At 39.9% G+C, this 23,481-nt stretch overlaps 1 protein-coding gene across 5 annotated transcripts in view; it reads left to right on the forward strand.

The window, feature by feature from the left end:
• Positions 1-23,281, forward strand: part of pdcd6ip (programmed cell death 6 interacting protein) — a 94,092-nt gene extending 70,811 nt beyond the window's left edge. For 2 of the 5 annotated variants that reach the window (XM_060822888.1, XM_060822889.1), the window contains exons 14-19: positions 4,664-4,798; positions 6,981-7,075; positions 9,609-9,738; positions 15,314-15,391; positions 18,288-18,463; positions 22,646-23,281. In XM_060822888.1, coding sequence (XP_060678871.1) covers positions 4,664-4,798; positions 6,981-7,075; positions 9,609-9,738; positions 15,314-15,391; positions 18,288-18,463; positions 22,646-22,808 — 777 coding nt within the window. In that variant the 3' untranslated portion in view covers positions 22,809-23,281. The remainder of the gene's footprint in view (positions 1-4,663; positions 4,799-6,980; positions 7,076-9,608; positions 9,739-15,313; positions 15,392-18,287; positions 18,464-22,645) is intronic. The other 3 variants (XM_060822892.1, XM_060822893.1, XM_060822890.1) reach the window with 2 other exon arrangements.
• Positions 23,282-23,481: the final 200 nt, after the last annotated feature.

Genomic DNA, 23,481 nt, shown 5'->3' on the forward strand with positions numbered 1-23,481 from the left:
GAGTTGGCAATTGACTGACTTTTGTGCTAAACAAATGTTTCTCACTACTTGTCAGCCCAAACCTCAATGTTGTCAAGGACACAAACAGCTTTAGCATCAGAGGAGACATAAAACATCCCACTCCTAACCTTGTGTTAGAGGGAAATTTGTGGAAGCAGCTGGCAGTGGTTGGGCCTGGGACACATCCTGAGGAATTCCTACAGTGATTTATTGGAATTGAGATGTTTGGCTGCTAACAAACAAGATGGTCTTAAGACCACAAGACACAAGAGTGGAAGTAAGGCCATTCGGCCCATCGAGACTACTCCGCCATTCAATCATGGCTGATGGGCATTTCAACTCCACTTACCCGCATTCTCCCCGTAGCCCTTAATTCCTTGTGACATCAAGAATTTGCCTTGAAGACATTTAGCGTCCCGGCCTCCACTGCACTCTGCGGCAATGAATTCCACAGGCCCACCACTCTCTGGCTGAAGAAATGTCTCCGCATTTCTGTTCTTTTGCTCACATTGAATTCCATCAGCCATTTCACGGACCACTCTCCCAAACTGTCTAGATCCTTCTGCAGCCTCCCCACTTCCTCAGTACTGCCTGCCTGTCCACCTAACTTTGTATCATCGGCAAACATCGCTAGAATGCCCCCAGTCCCTTCATCCAGATCATTAATATATAATGCGAACAGCTGCGGCCCCAACACTGAACCCTGCGGGACATCGCTTGTCACCGGCTGCCATTCCCAAAAAGAACCTTTTTATCCCAACTCTCTGCCTTCTGTCAGACAGCAAATCCTCAATGCATACCATGGGCCCTCACCTTGCTCAGCAACCTCCTGTGTGGCACCTTATCAAAGGCCTTTTGGAAATCTAGAGAGACCACATTCACTGGATCTACCTTTGTGCTAGATGTGACTGAAACCAATGATCAGTTCTTCTCTCCTGTTGATGTAAATTTTGCTCACTTCACTGATGCCAACCTTGACCAAACACTGCCTTGACATCAAATGCAGTCACTTACCCCCCACTTCTGGGTTTGACATGTTTTTGTCCATGTTTGGTCCAAAGCTGTTTTTCAAAAAAAAAGTCAGAGTCTGGCCCTGGTGGAAACCAATCCAAGTATCACCCAGCGCATTATTCCTTTGCAAGTGCCACTTTCCAGAATAAAAGGCAAACCTTGTGCAAGAAGCAACATTTTCTTTCATTTGTTTTTAAATTTATCGCAATGGGTTTCAGAACTTGGATATTCAGGAACCTCTTGGTATTCGTTAGTTGGGTTATCATAAAGATGACTTTGGCAATTTAATGAGACAGTACATAAAATTTGTAAGTGGCACATTTGATTTTCTTCTTTGCTTTGTTACTAATCTAACAATGGGGAAATCATCTGGTCTTTGGATTGTCTGAGACCAGACGTACACTGAAGATATACTTGGACCCCATGGACATCCTGATCTATGTAGGAAATGACAAAAAGTTGCAACTATTTGAGGCAAATTACTCTGTACACCCTGGACTTTCTGTCGAAGTATTTCTGGACAGTTCTGCAGTAATTACCTTAAAGTTAAATCTAGCCTGACACTTGAATAACTTCACCATCGACTCAGCTCACCCACCACCACCTTCTCTTCTCAATTTGTTCCAATATAATTCTATGCCCCACCAAAACCTCCATCCAATCTGACTGCCCTGCAAGACCAAACCCCATCGAGACCATCCAACCTTTGATTACTTTCCCTGACTCAAATAACCGTTTAAATCCAATTGGCCTGGGTTGAATATCCCTTCCAAAAACACAACTAGCCCTTTGATCTGACCCATTTAGTCCCCCTGACTACCACACTGGCCTTACATGTCAAACTCCTTCATGTGACTAATTCACACGTCACTCCTGGTCCCACCTGATTAACAACTTATTGAACTCATGTACACTACCTGCTTTGCTTCCCTACGTACCTAATAAGCTCACTCACATATTTACTCACGTTCAATGACTGTACCTTTAAACCTGTGTAGATGCAACCATATCCTCTCTTTTCCCAACTCTACTTTGTTCCAGTGGAGTTTCCAAGGGACATTGGACATTTCTTTAAAAACCAGAATCGAAAGAATCCTAGAAGAAGTGTATAGCAGTGTCACATTAGGGAAGTTTTACAAGCACAGTGACCATACCCCTTGTAACTGTCACTGCTTAGAATCTCTGACTGGTTTTGAGATGCCAGATGAAAGTGATGCAGTTGTTGGTGATGAATTAAGGAGATTTGGGATTTTATGAGAAACTTATTACCTGGAATGCAGAGCAGCATTTGCCGAAAATGGGTGAGTCTACCCATTGAAGTACATCGTCCAGGTAATGGGGAGAAAGAAGTTGGCTCTGAATGGAAGGTCAATTTACTGACCTCTTAGCTAAATGTAAGTCTGTTTCAAGTGGAATATAGAATCAAATAGTATGAAACAGCGAACAATTGTTTATATTTGATGAGGGCAATGGAGGTTGGATTAAATATCTATTTTGATATAGAAGGGAATCCAAGATTATGATGGTAGATCTAGTAAATCACCAGGATTAGATAAGTAGCATCTAATGATGTGAAAGTAGTAAGGGTGGAAGTACTGGCAATGATTTTGTGATCCTGCTTTGGCTGTGAAGATAGTCCTCTGGCATTGGAGAATTGTAAATGTTCCAGCCTTGTTCAAGAGATGTAAGGCTCAGCCTTGCAACTGAAGTCAGCCTAAACTCAATGATGGAAAAGCTTTTTGAGATAATAATTTGGACCCATATTATTAGTCACTTTGGAAAATGAATTAAGGAAGGCTAACATGGCTTTTTTATAGTTAACTCATGTTGAGCCAACTTAAATTTGTTAGTGACAGCAAGGAAGGATAGGGTCTGTCTATATAATGACGTCTTGAACAAGAGACTTCTAAATTAAGTTAGAACTCGTAGAAAGCAGGAGACATTGATAATGTAGATGGGTTGGTAGCGTGTTAGGAAATATAAAAGATGGAGGAGCTTCTGTGGTGGGGTTCCTTGAGGGTTATTGCTCGTACCCCTGCACTTCATGTTGTGTATTGATTGCCTGTGCTTTCCACAGGGCTCAGTTTCAGAATTTGTGCATGATCTAAGAGTTGGAGGCATTGTGAGCTATGAATAAGATATAGGTAGATTGCTAGGATAAGGAGACTAATGATGGACAGGATTTGATGCAGAAATGTGTGAAATGATTCATTTAATTGAATTTAGAGAGGTAATGTAAAATAAAAAGCTGCAACCTCAGAGTGCAGGAGCAAATGGACCTGAGGTTCCAATCTTTTGAGGTTGATAAGATAGGTTGAGGGGACAATTGGGTGGGTTATGGAGTTCAGAAACAATGAACTTGGCAAAGTCTTAAAAAAATGTTTGGTCTTGATTGGAGTGTTGCATGCATTTCTGGACACTATACTTTGGGAGGATTGCTAATGCTTTAGAGAAGATGATAAGATTCGGAACTCTAGTTTTGGGAATGAGGAAATCCATTGCAGTTGGGGAGGTTGGGGTTCCTCCGTGGAAAAGAGGTGACTGGGGGGTTATTTTTGTGGAGTAGTTCACAGTTGTGAATGACCTGGATTGATTGGATAAGGAGGAATTACTCCTCGGGGCAATAGAAAATAGGAAGATGGCAATTTACAGTGATTGCAATTTGCAAAAGAAGCAATGGCAGTGGAAGGCTGTTTTTTTTTAATGTGCCAAATGGTTTGGATCTGGAATTTACTGTCACAGTGGTGGAGGCAGATTCAGTCATGGTTTTCAAAAGAGTAATTAGTCATTTTCTGAAGAAGAATATTTTGTATTGCTGTGGAGAAAAGGTGCGGAAGTGGCACTAGATGAAGTATTCCTGCAGAAAGCCAGCACAAACAAGTGAACAACTTTTTTTTTGTTTTGAACTAATTATGAGTCTATGAAAGTCTGAAATAAAAGTGAATCTTACAGCCTGTCAGATTGCACCTAAAAGACAGAAACATATTCAACTTTGGGAGGACAAAACATGTCGGGCTCTCCAACTCTTATAAAAGAATTATTAAGTAATGTGAGGATGATCGTGTCAGTATTCTCTTCTGTGTTGAAATTAATTGCAGATATGTTTGAAGTGCCCAGAGTTTTAAATTTTGGTTTGACATGCTGAGAGCTGCATTGCTTGTGTCAGATTCCAGTATTCTTTCCAAGGACGCAATCCAGGTGGCACACTGCTAAACACAGCTGCATCATAGTGCCAGAGACATGGGTTCACTTCCAGTCTTGGTGTGAATTGGTTGATGGAGGATGTTTTAATTGCTTGTTAATTTAAAAAAAAAGTACTAAAAGTAAATAGCATAGTATCCGCTTGCATTTTTTTCCAAGCATCCCATACTGTGATAGGTAGTGTGTTTCACATGTTTGTTAGACACAAACTAGGCATTTCCTCATTGTTTGTATTGCACCCGATTTTTTGAATTTCTTTATATCAAACAAGTCAATTCCATGAGTCATCCCAGCTGCCAAATTGTTAAGTATTTATTTTACTGGTGCTTAACTAATGAATTGTTTGTTTATTGTGCTTGTTTTCATAGTACTCTTTAGATTGATACTGATTGACATTTTCTGACCAATAATTTGGAACAAATAACCTGAATCTTGAGTCTGTTCTACCTAGACTGCTCATGAGGAATTTTCGAAGTCAAAGCAATCAAACACAGATGCTAATCAGAGGGAGGAAATGCTCAAGAAGTTAGCAGCGGGCCATGATCAGTTTGTTGAACTTGTTGGTAACTTGAAAGAAGGAACGCAGGTGAGATTTTTCATGTTTTATTGGTTTAACATTTTACCTGTTGCCATTCTGTTATCATTAAACATCTCAGTGCACTAATAATTTTAAAAAGATCAATTTTGAATTTGTAGAATACTTTCAAGCTTTCAGATCAGATATTTTAAAGTGATTTAACACAGCTTTAACTGGAAAGTTTAATTTCTATTATGACTCACTTTGCAATTTATTGCTGTAAAATATAAGACTATCTTATTGAGAAGGCTATCCAAAACTAATAGTACTCACAAAAGCTATTTAAGGCTGTGGGAAACGAGGGAAGTGATTGCTGGGTCCCAGAGGTCGGCTAATGTGGTACCACTGCTTAAGAAAGGAGTAAGGAAAAGCCGGGGAGCTATAGACTGCTGAGCCTGATGTCAATGTTGGATGGAATCCTGAGGGACAGAAATTCTGGATAGTCAACAAGGCTTTGTGTGTGGAAAATCATGTCTCTCAAATTTTTTTGAAGAAGTAACAAAGAGGATTGATGAGGGCAGAGGGGTGGCTATGATCTATATGGAGTTCAGTAAGGCGTTCGACAAGGTTCTCCATGGGATACTGGTTAGCGAGATTACATTTCATGAAATATATTTGAGATCTAGCCATTTGGATGTAGAACTGGCTTAAAGGTAGAAGATAGAGGGTGTTGGTGGATGGTTGCTTTTCAGACTGGAGGCCTGTGACCAGTGGAGTGCCACAAGGATCGGTGCTGGGTCCACTGCTTTTCATCATTTATATAAATGATTTGGATGTGAGCATAAGAGGTATAGTTAGGAAGTTTGCAGATGACACCAGAATTGGTGGTGTAGTGGACAGCAAAGAAGGTTACCTCAAATTACAATGGGATCTTGATCAATTGGGCCAATGGACTAAGGAGTGGCAGATGGAGTTTAATTTAGATAAATGTGAGGTGCTGTATTTTAGAAAAACAACTTGGCAGGACTTAATGGTAAGGTCCTGGGGAGTGTTGCTGAACAAAGAGACCTTGGAGTGCAGGCTCATAGCTCCTTGAAAGTAGAGTCGAAGGTAGGTAGGCTGGTGAGGAAGGCATTTGGTATGCGTTCTTTTATTGGTCAGAGTATTGAGAACCAGAGTTTGGAGGTCATGTTGCAGCTGTACAGGACGTTGGTTAGGCCACTTTTGGAATATTATGTGCAATTCTGGTCTCCTTGCTATCAGAAGGATGTTGTGAAACTTGAAAAGGTTCAGAAAAGATTTACAAGAATGTTGCCAGGGTTGGCGACATTGAGCTATAGGGACAGGCTAAATAGGCTAGGGCAATTTTCCCTAGAGCATTGGAGGCTATGGGTGACCTTAGAGGTTTATAAAATATGAGGAGCATGGATAGGATAAATAGACAAAGTCTTTTTCCCTGGGGTGGAGGAGTCTAGAACTAGAGGGCATAGGTTTAGGGTGAGAGAGGAAAGATATAAAAGAGACCTAAGGATTAACGTTTTCACGCAGAGGGTGGTGCGTGTATGGAATGAGCTGCCAGAGGAAGTGGTGGAGGCTGGTTCAAATACAACATTTAAAAGGCATCTGGATGGGATATGGGCGAAGTGGTGGCAAATAGGACTAGATTAGGTCAGGGAAGGGTCTGTTTACATGCTGTATACCTCTGACTCTTAAGAAGGTTCCACATTTCAAATAATTAGCTCAAACATAAGCAGAATTTGTGTAGCTGCAATAGTGCCCTTTCAGGAGTGCACCATTTGTTGGTAAAGAAGTATCAAAACAACTGGAGGAATCAGACTCGCTCAATTGAGTTCCCAAGTGCTGTGTTATCTTTAAATAAACTTGAATCCTGAATGCTGAGGTACTCAACAGCTTGAGGCAGCATCTATTCAATCACTTCAAAGGAACATTTTTATCAGAAATTGCACATAAGTAGGGATCTTCATTGACATGAGAGGTTGAATGCATCCATGAAGGATACAGCCTTCTCTTCTAATTAGTATCAGTTGCAGGATTCAATGACCGAACTGTTGTTATTAAAAACCCCACTTGCCATTGAAGTAACTACTTTAAAATTAGACTTGAATCTGTGGTATTTTTCTACTTTTATAGGTGATAACTCAGTGAATTCAGAGCAATAACATCAGTAAAATGAGATTGGACCAGTCAGCCATATGACATACTAATTTGTATAAATATCTCTCCTTTGTAGTTTTACAATGGAATCACTGAACATCTCCTGAAATTCCAAACAAAATGTACTGATATTGTGTTTGCTCGTAAAACTGAGAGAGATGAACTTTTGAAGTAAGTGAATGTTTTCTATTTTTCTACAGTATTCTTAACCATTTTGGGTGATGTTCATTTTTTTGACAATTATTCTTATATTTTTGCTGTTCAGTAATTATTTACTGCTGTGTGGTAATCTGGTTTCATTCGGCCTTGCAAAGATATTATAATTGTCAGTCCAGGAAATCATTTTTTTTTGTTTAGTGCTGCTTCAAGCAGGAGTTGAAATGCCCATCAGCCATGATTGAATGGCGGAGTGGACTCGATGGGCCGAATGGCCTTACTTCCACTCCTATGTCTTATGGTCTTACTATGCAGGCTTGCATCACTTCACAAGAAGCACTGCAATCTTCAATGATATCTATGAAGAGTGCTACCTGGACTGTAGCATTAACCCATGTCATTCCTTGCTCCTGAAACTCTGCATAGCAGCAGTATACAAGTAGATTTCTCCTCTCCAGCATTCCGGTTTTTTTCCAAGTGCTGCGATTAAATTTATGACTCAAGTTAGGATTGGACCAGTATTTTCACATACAATTAAGAAGAGTAAATAGGTGATGAAACAGGAAATTCAGAACAAAGGCACACAACTATAGTGATTAGAAATACTTTACCCCTGACAATTCATTCCTGTAATGTGGACCATTTTAACAGTAGACGGGGATAACATTTGCAAATGGAAAAAAAGGAAATGGCAGACTACAGAGAAAATACTATACAACATCTGAGGGAAGTTTCTAATGTATCGAAGATGGAGCTCGCTAAATTTAAAATATCTGCAATGTTATGTTAGTTTTTAGTACCTTCCTTTCTGACTAAATCACAGGACTTAATGGTTTTTACAAACGTTTTGAAGAAAATTAGTGAAAATCATAAGTTCTTATGAGCTGTAATCTTCTGAAGCAGTTTTCATTTCAAAAATTCTCTACATTTTGGAAAATAACAAAAGTAAGTATTATTTAAGAAAGGTGACAGTGAGAAACCACATAACTATAGACTTGTTAGTCTAGCATTAGATCTGGCAAGTTATTGCAATCTTGAATAAAGAACAATGATTTATTGTTGTCACGTACTGAGATATCGTGGAAAGTGTCACTTTGTACTGTGCAGACAGATCGTGTCACACAAAATGCATCCGTGTTGGATATAACAGAGTGCAGAAAAGTGTTAGACCTGCAGGGAGAAAGATCACAATTAATATTTGCGAGGTTAGTTCAGAAGTCTCATAACAGCAGGGAAGACACGGATCTTGAATCTGTTCGTATTTTTTATTCAGACTTCTATATCTTCTGCACAGTGGAAAAGAGTATAACTGGCGTGGAAAGGGTCTTTTATGTTGGCTGTTTTCCCGAGGCAGTGTGAAGTGTAGATTGAGTCATTGGATGGACTATTAGTTTGCATGATGGACTGGGCTGTGTTCATGACACTGTAGTTTCTTGCAATCTTGGGCAGAGCAATTGCCATGTTGCATTGAGGTAAGATGCATTCTATCGTGCTTATGTAAAAATGGTCACGTCCACAAGACTTATCAAATTTCCTTAGCTTCCCGAGGAAGTGGAGATGTTGTGCTTTCTTGACTGTTCTGTCAACGTTGGTGGACCAGGGCAGATTGTTGGTGATCATTACTCCCAGGAACGTGATGCTGTCTATCATCTCCACCTCACCACCACTGATGCAGACAGGGGCATGCCCTCCACTTGGCTTCCTGAAGTCAATGACCTGTTCTTTCACTTTGTTGGCATTGATGGAGAGATTGTTGTCTTTACACCATGCTGCTAATCACTCAATCTCTTTCCTGTGTTCTGCCTCGTTGTTTGAGGTCCGACCTACAATAGTCTTGTCGTCAGTAAACTTAGTGATGTAGGGGTGGAATTTGGCCACCCAAATTCGTGGGAGTGTCTGGAGTATAATAGGGGGTTGAGTACACAGCCTTGCAGGGCACTGGCGTTTAGGATTATGGTGGAGGAGATGTTACCTATTCTTACTGATTGCAGTCTATGGGTTAGGAAGTTGAGGATCCAGCTACAGAGAATGTGGAGAAATCTGAACTGAGAGAAAGTCTTTGAGAGATTATTACAAGTAGCACATAGGAGGAAACCAAATTAGTTATTGCTGAACTAACTACATAATGAACAGAGGAATATCTTTGGACATAGGACAAAACAGTGCACACGAGCTCAATTAATGTTTCTAACTTGGTTGGTGTTAGTAGAAAAGGGTAAAAATAATTATATGGAACCAAAGTAGGTGGATGGAGTTAAGATGCAGAGCAGTCATGACTTGTTTGAGCAGTGGAACAAGTTCCAGGAGCTGAATATCCTATTGCTATATTGAGTTGGCAGCAGGTTTTATTCTGTCATATAAGGAATAAAGCAGCTTTAAAATATTTGGTAACAACATGATTTTGAGACATCCCACACAGATGCTTGCGCTCACTTGTCTTTACTTGAATCTGGTTTTATGCAGTTGGGAAATGTGACTTAACTCTGTAACGAAAAAGGCAAACTTGGATATTCAGGTTCATACTTTTTTTTTGTTCTCTTTGTGTTAGGGATTTACAACAGAGCATAGCTAGAGAACCCAGTGCACCTAATATTCCAGCGGCACCTGCATATCAAATTGCTGCTTCTGTTGGAGGAACCACACCAGCTGTTCCAACTCCTGCACCCAGAACTGTATTTGTAAGTAGACTGATCAACGTAATTGTGATAAATATCAGTTGAGAGTTATGTATTGGAAGCATATAAACTTGTTCAGCTCAGGTTGATATTCTACAAAGCAATTTATCTAAAGTCAGCACAAATCATGTCAGGTTTTGGAACTTAAAGCCCAAGTTATGTTCACATCTGGTTTTTAGGTTGTTTTTGTTAATTGATTTAAAAACATTGCACTGGAACCTGACCATGTGTCAGTGAAGCTAGTTGTCGCCTCAGAATGAAATAATCATTGTGTTGCCTTTGGTTGCAGGCCTTTTTGAGGAGACTCTAAAATTTAAACTTTGTTTTGGGCACACAGCTGCAAATATGCACATCATTAAAGCTTATCCAGTTTATATTTTTTTCAAATTTACTCAGAACTGAAGACTTTGCAAAAAATAACTAGAAAATATTCCTGTTTAATTTTTAAGTAACTCAGTCATTTAATAGGGTTACTCGTCAGGTCTTAATACAGATTTAAAAATTTTTTCAGATAAATTAATTTGCAGCTATATTAAACAAACCACAAATGTTGTTCTTCTTCTGCTGCTCCAACTATAGCAAATGCAAGCGAAGCACACCGCAAGCCTGATACATGATGTTAAGTTAGAGAGTCATACTGATCTACAGCATGGAAACAGGCCCTTCAGCCCAACTTGCCCATACTGCATGGGTTTCACTATTTAAACTAGACCTATTTGCCTGTGTTTGGTCTATATCTCTCCACATCTGTCCCATCTATGTACCTGTCTAAATATTTCTTAAATTCGCTTCCACCCTATCTCTGGCAACCCATTCCAGACACTAAACATCCTCTGTGTGGGAAAAATTGCCCCTGGAACCATTTGTATCTCTCCCCATAAACCTCTACCATGGGGAAAAGCAGTTGGCAATCTACCTTATCTGTGCCCCTCATTATTTTATAAAACCCGATAAGGTCATCCCTCGGTCTCTTACACTCCAGGGGAAAAAGTCCCAGCCTATCCAAATTCTCCTTATAACTCAAACCTTCCAGTCTAGGTAGTATCCTCGCAAATCTTTAATGTACTACTTCTAGTTTAATAGTATCCTTTCTGTAATAAGCAATCAAAACTGCATACAGTGCTCCAAATGTGGCCACCCAATATCTTGTACAGCTGCAATAAGATTCCCAAGTTGTATACTCGGTGCTCTGCCTGATGAAATCAAGCATATTGAAAGCAGCCTTCACCATCCTAACTGTGACTCCATTTTCAAGGAGCTATGAATCTGTAATGCAAGATCTTTATTCTATAACACTTCCCAAGGCCCTACCATTGACTGTGTAAGTCCTGCCCTAGTTTGCTTTACTAAAATGCAACACCTATCATTTATCTAAATAAGACTCCATCTACCATTCCTCAGTTCAATGGCCCAGTTAATCAAGGTCTCGCTGCATTTCCAGATAACCTTCACTGTTCACCAGTCTTGGTATCATCCACCAACATAGTAACCATACCTCCTAAATTCTCTAAATCATTTATATAAATGATATAATATTATATAGTAATAGTTGCTTATTAGTGTATGTTAGTAAGTGCTTTTGAACATAGGTTCCAACATTGGCTTTGATTCTAAGTTCTTGATTTTGCAATTATGAGTTGGTTGACTATGGTCAGTAATGTCTGTGAACAGCCAAAGAGGCGTGCAGTTTGGAATGATGTACCAGTCATTGGGATATATGGCCTGCAAACCTGTTACCTCACCAGCACCAACATTGATAAATTACATTGTTCATTTATGTAGGCAGAATATTTTTGCCTTGAGAGAAATATCGTATTGGTGGAGAATACTAGTTGTTTCTACTGTAAAATGTTTGTTTCACTCGTTCATATTTTTGAGACTTAAGTCAGGTAGATTGAACACTGCTCAGCTTAGAGGAACTTTGAGGCCAATTTTATAGCTTGTGGAAATGTAAAAATCATTGGTTCCCATGGAACTTAGTGGCTCACAATAATTAGTTTTTCCCAACAAAATTTCTTTAGTCTCCTGATGAGTTTTAGAACATAGAACAGTACAGCACAGAACAGGCCCTTCAGCCCACAATGTTGTGCCGACCGTTGATCCTCATGTAAGGTAAACCTAATGTACGAACCCTCAAATTTCTGTGACCATATGCATGTCCAGCAGTCTCTTAAATATCCCCAATGACCTCACTTACACAACTGCTGCTGGCAACACATTCCATGCTCTCTCAACTCTGTAAAGAACCCGCCTCTGACATCCCCTCTATACTTTCCGCCAACCAGCTTAAAACTATGACCCCTCGTGTTAACAATTTCTACCCTGGGAAAAAGTTTCTGGCTATCAACTCTATCTATGCCTCTCATTATCTTGTACGCCTCAATTAGGTCCCCTCTCTTCCTTTTTTTCAATGAAAAAAGTCCGAGCTCAGTCAACCTCTCTTTGTAAGATAGCCCTCCATTCCAGGCAGCATCCTGGTAAACCTCCTCTGAACCCTCTCCAAAGCATCCACATCTTTTCTATAATAGGGCGACCAGAACTGGATGCAGTATTCCAAGTGCGGTCTAACCAAAGTTTTATAGAGCTGCAACAAGATCTCACGGCTCTTAAACTCTATTCCCTTGTTAATGAAAGCCAAAACACCATATGCTTTCTTAACAACTCTGTCCACGTGGGTGGCCATTTTAAGGGATCTATGTGCCTACACACCAAGATCCCGCTGTTCCTCCACAGCGCCAAGAATCCTGTCTTTAATACTGTACTCAACTTTCAAGTTTGACCTTCCAAAGTGCATCACTTCGCATTGTCCAAGTTGAACTCCATCTGCCACCTCTCAGCCAATCTCTGCATCCTTCAATGTCACGCTGCAATCTACAACAGTCCTTTATACTGTCAACGACACCTCCAACCTTTGTGTCATCTGCAAAGTTGCTAACCCATCCTTCAATCTCCTCATCCAAGTCATTAATAAAAATTACAAACAGTAGAGGCCCGAGAACACAGTCCTGTGGAACACCACTCACTACTGACTTCCAGGCAGAATACTTTCCTTCCACTACCACTCACTGTCTTCTGTCGACGAGCCAATTCTGTATCCAGACAGCTAAAATTCCTGTATCCCATTCCTCCTGACCTTCTGAACGAGCCTACCATGGGGAACCTTATCAAGTGCCTTGGTGAAGTCCAGATACACCACATCCACCACTCGACCCTCATCAACTTGTCTAGTAACATCCTCAAAGAACTCTAAGGTTTGTGAGGCATAACCTGCCCCTCACAAAGCCATGTTGACTGCACTTAATCAAGCCATGCTCTTCCAGATGGTCATAAATCCTATCCCTCAGAATCCTTTCTAACACCTTGCAGATAACATAGAACATAGAAAAATACAGCACAGTACAGGCCCTTTGGCTCTCGATGTTGCACCAATCCAAGCCCACTTAACCTACACTAGCCCACTATCCTTCAAAGGTCTATCCAATGCCCATTTAAATGCCCATAAAGAGGGAGAGTCCACCACTGCTACTGGCAGGGCATTCCATGAACTCACGACTCGCTGAGTAAAGAATCTACCCCTAACATCTGTCCTATACCTACCACCCCTTAATTTAAAGCTATACCCCCTCGTAATAACTGACTCCATATGTGGAAAAAGGTTCTCATGGTCAACCCTATCTAAAACCCTAATCATCATGTACACCTCTATCAAGTCCCCCCTAAACCTTTTTTTCTCCAATGAAAACAGCCCCAAGTGCCTCAGCCTTTCCTCATATGATCCTCCTACCATACCAGGCAACATCCTGGTAAACCTCCTCTGCACCTGTTCCAGAGCCTCCACATCCTTCCTATAGTAAGGCGATCAAAACTGCACACAATACTCCAGATGCGGCCGCACCAGAGTCTTAGACAACTGCAACATGGCCTCAGGACTCCGGAACTCAATTCCTCTACCAATAAAAGCCAGTACGCCATATGCTGCCTTCACAGCACTAACAGACGTGAGACTGACTGGTCTGTAATTGCCAGAGATTTCCCTATTTCCTTTCTTGAAGAGAGGAATCGCATTTGCCTCCCTCCAGTCCTCAGGTACGACTCCGGTGGAGAGCAAGGATGCAAAAAGATCTTCGCAAGCGGCAAAGCAATCATATTTCTCACTTCCCAAAGCAGCCGAGGACAAATCTGGTCTGGCCCTGGCGACTTGTCAATCTTAATGTTTGTCAAAATTTTCAGCTCATCAGCTTCCTCAATCTCTATCCTTTCCAGCATGCTTACCTGCTCCTCAATGGTTTCATCCACTACAAGGTCCTTTTCTTTAGTAAAGACTGAAGCAAAAAAACTCGTTTAGGGCTTCCCCTACCACTTCAGACTCTATACACAAGTTCCCTATGCTATCCCTAAGCGGCCCTACTTTTTTTTGATCATTCTCTTATTCCTCACATATGTGTAAAATGCCTTTGGATTCTTCCTAATCCTTCCTGCCGAGCCTTTTTTGTGCCCCCTCCTTGCTCTCCTCAGACCATTTTTGAGCTCCTTCCTCGCCTGCCTGTAATCCTCTAGAGCTGAGCAAGACCCTTGATTCCTCCACCTTATGTAAGCTGCCTCCTTTTCTTTTAACAAGAAGCTCCTCCACTCGCGTCATCCAAGGTTCCTTTATCTTACTCCTCCTTGCTTGTCTCAGAGGAACACATTTATGCATCACTCGCAACAACTGTTCCTTAAACAGTCTCCACATGTCTATTGTGCCCTTTCCATGGAGCAATTGCTCCCAGTCCATGCTTCCCAACTCATGTCTGATAGCATCATAGTTTCCTTTTCCCCAGTTAAATATCCTCCCATTGTGCCTGCTTCTCTCCTTCCCCGTAGCTATGTAGAATGTGAGGCAGTTGTGATCACTATCACCAAAACGCTCTCCATCCGCAAGATCTGACACCTGTCCCGGCTCATTGCTGAGCACCAAATTCAAACTGGCTTCTCCCCTCGTTGGCCTGTCAACGTACTGAGTTAGGATTAATTTGCAACTATTGTTTAAAGATATATTAACAATCTTCTGTGAAAGCTGAATATTTCTCCTGTGAATAAAATTTTGTTCTGCTTTCTGACCGCAATCTTAATGTTTGAAAGATTTTTTAAAACAAATGTGAGTGAAGTATCATCTAGCTTTTAATTGTATTTTGAGTGGTCATCCCAAATTCTGTCTTTGACTTATCACTTAACCCTTTTCTTTTCAAATTATTAATCGATGTGAAATTGACCATGTGACACCATTTGTCATTTTCAAGTGTCTGCCCATTTTGAATGCACCAACACATCCAGTTTATTATCCTGTATGTCTTTTGTGCAATATAATTTATTGTTTTGTTTGCAAGAATTTTTACATTTGAAGATACCAGGATAATTTCCGATAGTCCATTCAAGCCACAGGGAGTCAGAATATTGAGGCTGTATCTAACTTATGATCATGTCCAATAACACCTTTTTTTTGTATTGACAGCAGAATCTCATGAAATTACTGTATGTTGTGGTGTCCTTGTCTTGTAATATTCTCTTTAGTCACATTCAAAGTTGTTCTTTTTTCCAGCCATCCAAACCTGAACCTCCTGAACCTGACGCATCTTCATCCACTGGTGGTTGTGAAAATGTAGCTGGTTTTAACTTTGTAATTTATTTTTAATACTTTTTGTTGTGTATGTGTGATGGCACAAGAGTTCAGGCAGAATCATAATCCCATTTCTAAATTAGGCTTGGAAGAGGATTTACTATTTCTGGATCAAAAACCTGTGACTTCAAAAAGAGAATTGAAATAATTTTTTTTGGAGAATACTTCAGTTAGCTTTTATTTGTAGTTCAGTTATATAGTACACTGTTAAATGAACAATTTGTTATTAATGGAAACAAAAAATTTTGGAAATGCACATGAATCTGCATATGAAAGGGAAATTTTAAATTGTTAGCTAAAAATGGGCAAAAAAGTTAAAATGCACCGAGTAATCATTTGTAAAGGAGGAACCAATTAGATTATAATTCTCCTGACTGATATCAAAATACTGAAAAGTGTAAATTGCCATATGTAACAGTCATCTTAGGCAGATACAAACTTTTGTGTTTTATATCAATGCTATTACCTCTTGACGTACAAACCTGGAGTAGTTGCCATAGCATGCCAGGTTTGAAAGTTCCAGTCTTGTCTCTGACAGCACCAGTGCAGTATCAGTGGTTTCAAAGTAACAAAAGGAAAAGAGACAGTGAGAATTGAAATCTACTATGAGAATCTGGCAGAAGTATTGAGAAGACAACCAAGGTGTCAAGTTTGATTAGATTTCCTACAGTGTGGAAACAAGCCCTTTGGCCCAACATGTCCACACCAACCCTCCGAGGAGTAACCCGACAGGACTCATTTCCCTACATTTACCCCTGACTAATGTACCTGACAGTATAGGCAATTTAGCATGGCCAATTCACCTAACCTACACATCTTTTGGAATGTGGGAGGAAACCAGAACACTGGGAGGAAACCCATGCAGACACGGAGAACGTGCAAACTCCACACAGACAGTCGCCCAGAGTGGGAATCAAACCCAGGACCCTGGCATTGTGAGGCACCAGTGCAAACCACTGAGCCACCATGCTGCCCTAGCTCTTGATTCCATGCTTTGATCAGAGAACTTAAATCCTAAAAGAAAGAAATAAGGTTATTTTAAGCTTTTTGAAATGAGTGTGTGAAAGACTGTATGAAAGTGAATGACATTGATGCAGGTCATTTCAATTGAAGAACTATAATTAAACAGCCACCATGTGCCCGCTTTTTTTAAACCTCTTCTTCATCTATCACTTCCATCTGTTAATTTTCTGTCAGTTCTCTTGTAATGTCTGTTTCTCTCCATCAACAAGTAATTTCACCTTTATTTATATTCTTCTGTGGATATTCATCCATTAATCTCCCTCACTCATACAGATCTAAATGGAGCAGATTTGCCATGTTATTTATTTAGCCATCATTCACCAAATCTGGGTCCCTCCATCAAATGTAATTGGAAAGTAAGATTTCCCTATTTTATACTCCATTCTCTTTGAAATAAAGACAACATTCCGTTTACCTTCCCTATTACCTACTGAACTTGAATGTTATTTTTTGTGATTTATGCAGAAAGACCCCCGGATACCTCTGTGTGCAGCTTTCTGCACTTTTTCCCCATTTATATAATATTCATTTCTTCTTCCACTTACCAAAGTGCATAAGCACATATTTTTCTCACATTTATATTCCAGCTGCCAAGTTTTTGCCACTTGTGGACCCTGTTATCATCACCACTTATCTTTCTAATTACTTTTATGTCACTCCCAAATTTAATTTTGGCACTCTACTAGTTGCTATCTGAAAATCCTCCCCTTATCCTAACTGTCTTTTGCGCATTATTAAACTCTCTCTATCTGTGGGAATGTGCTACCTCATCTTAAGGTACCACACATCAGGCTACTTATCAAGTGCCCTTTGGAAATCAAATACCTTACATATACAAGTTCACCATATCCTGCTTGTTACCTCCTCAAAACAAATTTCATCCTTTCTTATTCCCTCCTTGGTCCAAATTTCTCCCTAACATCTAAGCCTCCACCCTGAAACCTTTGTTTCCAATCGGTGTTTCTCCCTCAGTCCAAGTACCCAATCTTCAACATTCCGCCCATCTAATATTCTATCCCCAGTCTGTTCTGTCCTCCAGTCCAGTTTAAGCCAGTGCAATCCTTGCTTGGTATTTCTTTGTTGTCTGGTTCAGGTTCCACTTCACTTTGGGATGGTGTCATGAAATGGGGAGGGGGTGTTGCTGCAGTGTAGAAATTAAAATGGGAATTTCTCCCATGCTGTAAATGCAATGTGTATAGGATTCATTGCCCAGTCTTGAAAACAGCCGAATGAAAGTTAATTGGGACTCTTCCATGAGCTCTAATGGCTAATTACTTCACAAACACAACAAAAGTATCCAATAATTAATGTAAAATACTGCTATTTTTTTGTCCATTGATCTAACCATTCTTCTGTGTGCATGGTGTAAGCAGGTTTGGTTATGCAGTAAGTAGTTTACAAAGGAAAGCTTTGAAATATGAGAATGCATACTAGTGTCCAACTTTGCTACTTTATGGCAGCTAAAAGTCCTGTTAATATCATCGCTTTTTGACGTGCATTTGTACACAGTGCAATGTAAGTTTCTTAAATCATTGCCAACAAAACGACAACTATTTGATGACTAACAATAAATGAATGATGAATGCCTTATTTCTCCAAAATACTTCTGGTACCTATGAAATTGAGCTTGTGAAATAATTTATTGTAACAGAGTTGGACCATACTGCTGGAACAATCTTTATTATGGGTGGTGGTGTAGATATGTTTATAGAAAATAATTGTTGGTGAATATTGTTCGAATTGTGGTTTGCTGGGAATATTCTTTGTATTTAAATGCTTTTTGTACGTTCAGCCCATAGGAATTAGTATTACAAAATGGCTTTATTTTTAATGTTCTCTTCAATCTCATTTCAAGCCCTCTCTTTGTTGACAGCAACCTAAACCTCAACCTCCTGCACGGCCCCCACCTCCATCTGTTGGATCCAATGTTGCAACTCCTACAACCACAAACACCCCTGCTGCTCCTGCTCCAGTTGCTTCTGTTGGGGGCACTGGTGTGCTAACACAAGCCCAGGGACCTCCGTATCCTACATACCAAGGATTTCCTGGGTAGGTTTTGACTGAGTTTAGTATTGTCAATCTAAGTGTAAACCATCGTTTTTTAGAATGAAATAATTGCATTGTTTGGAAGAGGTAAAAGTTTTTGTTTTGATTTAGTTGTTCCAGGCTTTTCTTGCAATACTGTACCTAATTCTCGGTTGAAAGAAAAGTTGGGGAGTTGGTGTTTACACTTGAACTTCTGTCAATTAACTATGCTTTCTGTGCTACTTGAAAATGCAAGTTTAGATTTAGAAGCATTCTCATTCTAGTGCAAAACTATTTCTGCCAAATATGCTGAAGGGCTAAGGACCAGTTGCAAAGTTTGATGAATAAATGTTATTCAATTTTTAATACAGAGGAACCTTGATTGTCCAAAGGGGACAGGTGGGTGAGTATTTCATTCGGTTAATCAAATTCCAGATAATTGAATGCCAGATAGCATTGTATAGCAGAGCATCGGGACATGCTTGGACAATCCAGTATTTGAATAATTGAACGATGGATAATCGAGGTTCCTCCGCAGAGTGTCTTTGGCTTCCCTGCATCACTTGATGTGATATATATTCTGACATATTCAAGGAGCTATGTAGTGTGTCCCTTGGTATCTCCATTCAACAACACTCCCCAGGACCCTGCCATTAACTGTGTAAGACCTGCCCTGGTTTGTCTTACCAAAGTGCAACGCCTCACATTTATCTAAATTAAATTCCCATCTGCCATTCCTTGGCCCACCAGCCCAGTTAATCAAGATCCTGTTGAACTCTTAGATAACCTTCTTCACTGACCACTATACCACCAATTTTGGTGTCATCTGCAAATTAACAAACTTCGCCTCCTATACAGAGGAACCTCTATTATCCGAATACCGATTATCCAAAGGAGATCTCAAGGTCCCAGCAGAAACATTACATCAACACTATTTCCCACAGTGAATCGCGTCTTTTGTTCACAGTGATTAAACTGGCACCGTCTCCAAATGACTGACCTCCCGCCCTCCCTCTCCCCACACTTTCCCAAGAACTCTACAGAGGGGTATACCCTAACCACACCCCCCACCCCTAGATAATCTGACCAACATGGCAAACGTGGAACCTGTCAAAAAGGTGTAATCAAAACTTGTGTGTGTGGCTGTGTGTGTGTGTGTGTGTGTGTGGCTGTGTGTGTGTGTGTGTGTGTGTGTGTGTGTGTGTGTGTGTGTGTGTGTGTGTGTGCGCGCGCGTGCTATTTAGAGACTTACTCCACACAGGCAGCGACGGCGGCAGCAGCAATCTTATTTTTGGTGTACAGTCCGGCTGCCCTGGAGAGGGGGCGGGGTTGGACGTTTTTTTTTTGAGGGAGGGGCTGGGGTTGGGTGGGATTACAGGCCGGGGCATGTGGGGGGGTGTTGGGAGCGGGGTCTCGTGCACTGTGTGCTGCTGCAGTCTCCTGAACGGGGAGCAGACTTTTAAAAACTCCAAACCCCAGAAGAAAGGCATTTAATCGATTAACTGTATTATCAATTATCCGAATGAAATAGTGTCTGCCCATCTCGTTCGATAATTGAGGTTCCCCTGTATTCGCATCCAAATTGTTTATTTAAATGACAAACAACTGTGGACCCAGAACCAATTCTTGTGGCATACCACTACAGACCTTCAGTCTGAACAACCCTCGACCAACACTTGCTGCCTCTGACTGTTAAACCAGTCTAATATCCCTGGATCCTGTGATATATTATTACTAACCAATCCTCAATATGGAACCTTTTCAAAAGTCTTGCTGAAGACCATTTAGGTAACTATGTGCCTGCAATTGCATGGGAATCCAACAGGAAACAATTCTGACACAGGAAAAGAATTCAATTTGCAGGATCTGAATTTTAAAACTTGTACACATGAAAGGATGCATTAAAAATGAGAAAAGCAGAATTTGCTGAACAGCATAGAATCCCTACAATATAGAAACAGGCCATTGAGCCTGACTGACCCTCCAAAGAGCAACACGTCCAGACCCATTGTGTTTCATAACCTTTTACCATGTCATAAATATTGAAATGCATAAGAAATGCATTGACAGATATCACTAAAAGTTCAGTCCGATTTTTGTTTCCCCATTGTTGACAGGTCTTTTCAGGGATGACAGGAATCAGGGTCTTTTGAAGATTTCTGGTCCTATAGCAATTCACTAATGCTATTTGAATCAATTATAAATGAAGGGAGAAGTTCATTTAATTTAACTTTTATCTAAGACTGGCAACTGATTCACAAGTTCATTCTTTTATAAAAGTCCCATCCTGCCCTTTAATCCCAGGCCATCCTAAATCACTTTGTTCCGTGGATCACATTTACTGTACTCGACAAAGAAATGTACTCTGTCAAAACAAGCATTTTGTAAGCCAATGGTATCCAATATTTTCCCCCTTTATTCTTTCATGAATGTGGGCATCACAGGCCAGCATTCATTAACATACTCTCGTTGCTCTTGAACAAAGTGGCTTGCTATAGGCCACTTTAGAGACAAATTAGGAATTAGCCACATTAATGTGAATTTGGAGCCACATCAAGGCAAGACCAGGTATGGATTGAAGATCCTTTCCCTCAAAGTTATTACAAATCAAATGGGATATTATGACAGCTGTTGATTATTTCTTGGTCATGATTACAAAGACCAGCTTTCACAAAAAAAAATTCAGATTCCACCAGCTGTCATGGTGTGTTTTTAAACTTATCCCTAAAAGCTTATTTTCACCATATGACTCAAATCAAATCTATTAACCCTCTTTTAAAACGCTTAACAATTTTAAGTTCACTGCTTCTTTGAAGTGTTAGAAAAGAGCATTTGAGTCTCTCAATCAGAATATCAGGCAGTTAGTAGTGCACTATTTTCAGAAATACATGGACCAGTGATATAATGTAATCCTTAAAATAGTACTAATGTGATGCTATGGGATAGCTTTGGGTGAGTTGTCTTCTGGCTGCGTAGCTTTGTCTTTTATACTTTTTCATAGTAGAGTCCCTGCAGTGTTGAAGCAAGCCATCCAGCCCATCAACTGCACACCGACCCTCCGAAGGGCATTCCACCCAGACCCATCCCCCACCCTTCCTCTGCATTTCCCATGACTAATCCACCAAGCCTGCAAATCCCTGGATACTATTGGCAATTTAACATAGCCAATCTATCTAACCCACGTATCTTTGGCCTGTCGGAGGAAACTGAAGCATCTGGAGGAAATCCACGCAGACAGAGGGAGAATGTGTAGACTCCACACTGACAGTTGCCCAAAGCTGTATTGAACTCTGGGTCCCTGGCATTGAGGCAACAGTGCTAACTGCTAAGCCACCATGCTGTCCCACAGTGCACTTGATATAGTACATTTCTGATGCAGTGCATTTTTTTGTTTTGGGAGTAGAAGTATGAAAAGTATGATGCACTGTGTTGTAAAAACACAGCTCAAGCCTACAGGGGCCATTTTAAAAAAAGTCAGAAGTGGCAGAGCATAGCAGTAAGAGATTCAGTAATTGCAATGTCAATCAATATTTGAGATTTTTTGCTGAATCTTTTTCTGTGTAATAATGCTTAATAGGATGTTGGATTGGAAACATACAGTTGAAAGTTGGCTAAGTAAGCAGATGAAGTGAAATTTGAATATTGTATTAAGTTATGACATTTTGTCTATTCCTTGCAAAACACGTGATTTGGAAACTCCCAGAAAAGTATAATTAATCTTGTTCCTTAAATTCTCATATTTTGCTATTCCCCATTCTCTCACCAAATTGCTTAGAGCTATATTTGACCTATATTTGGGAATATAGGCTGTTTAGCTGTATGGTCTAAGTTGTAAAAGAATATTAATAGATGTTAACATGGTATATAATGCAACAGAAGCCAGCAAAGATGCATATGAAAGAAATAGCAAAAGCTTTTATTCAAGTAAGCTTTAGTTTTTCAAGAGTTTAGTCTTTTGAATCAGTGACAAAGGTAAATTCTGACATTTTGAGGGAATTTCATATTTATTCTGATTTTGTGTACATCGGTAGTTGGGTCACATTTTTGCATGCTACCTTCAAATGTATGCTTTGGTCGGATTTCAAAGCAGCATAATTAGAAGTAATTAATTCTGCTGGTATGACTTCGCATTGATATAGGAAAGAGCGTTGAGTTTGATTTGGCATAATTGATTCTTGTCCTTATGTTGCATATTTCATTTTTCAGGTACTACCCACTTCCTATGCCAATGGGGTATAACCAATATGCTTATGGTCAGTACAGCATGCCATACATGTACCAGCCTCCTGGGCAGCCACCTTTCCAAAACCCTCAGCCACCTCAGCAGCCAGGATACCCTTACCCTCCGCAGCAATTCTACCAGCAATAAGACACATTGTGTGTTTAAGATTCTTACGTTGTGGTTAATTTTTAAATTACCTCATATACTTTATCTACTGCATACTCTGAAATATTATTGAGCTAAATGCTATTAAGATGTACTGTTAAAAATCTTAAGATTGCACTAAATGTAACTATTTTCAGAATGGCAAACACTAGGATTAATTTAGCAGATCTGATTTTTTTTTGCATAAACAAATTTAGTACAAATTGCTTATGAGAAATATCTTGTTTGGTTGTTTTTTCCTAAACCAGTTTTGGGAATGGGTCTGAAATGTTGCACAAATATAAAGCAGATTGTGTTTGTAGAGCCGACTTTGAGTAATACTTCATGGTCTTTTTTGCTTATACTATCTCTGTCTCTAGTTTTGTTATTTCCTACATACTGTTTTGTTTAATCAGGGCCTTGTAAATCTTATGGTAAATTAAGGTATAATTACATTAAAAAAATCAAGACTGAAACTTGGTGTTCTTAGCATTAATTGCAGTATGTAGTTATTGAAACAATTTATAACAGTTTAGTTGTCAACAAACATTCATTTCAAAAGCCTAGTGATCTCAAACTTGATATTACTTGAAGGAATGCAAAATAGCAAGAACTGTTCCTAGTCAAAATTCTTGTCTCTTAGCTCTGCTAATCTATTTGCATTGATTGTAATTTC

Source organism: Hemiscyllium ocellatum, chromosome 4 (assembly GCF_020745735.1).
Source record: "Hemiscyllium ocellatum isolate sHemOce1 chromosome 4, sHemOce1.pat.X.cur, whole genome shotgun sequence".
Taxonomy (NCBI): domain Eukaryota; kingdom Metazoa; phylum Chordata; class Chondrichthyes; order Orectolobiformes; family Hemiscylliidae; genus Hemiscyllium; species Hemiscyllium ocellatum.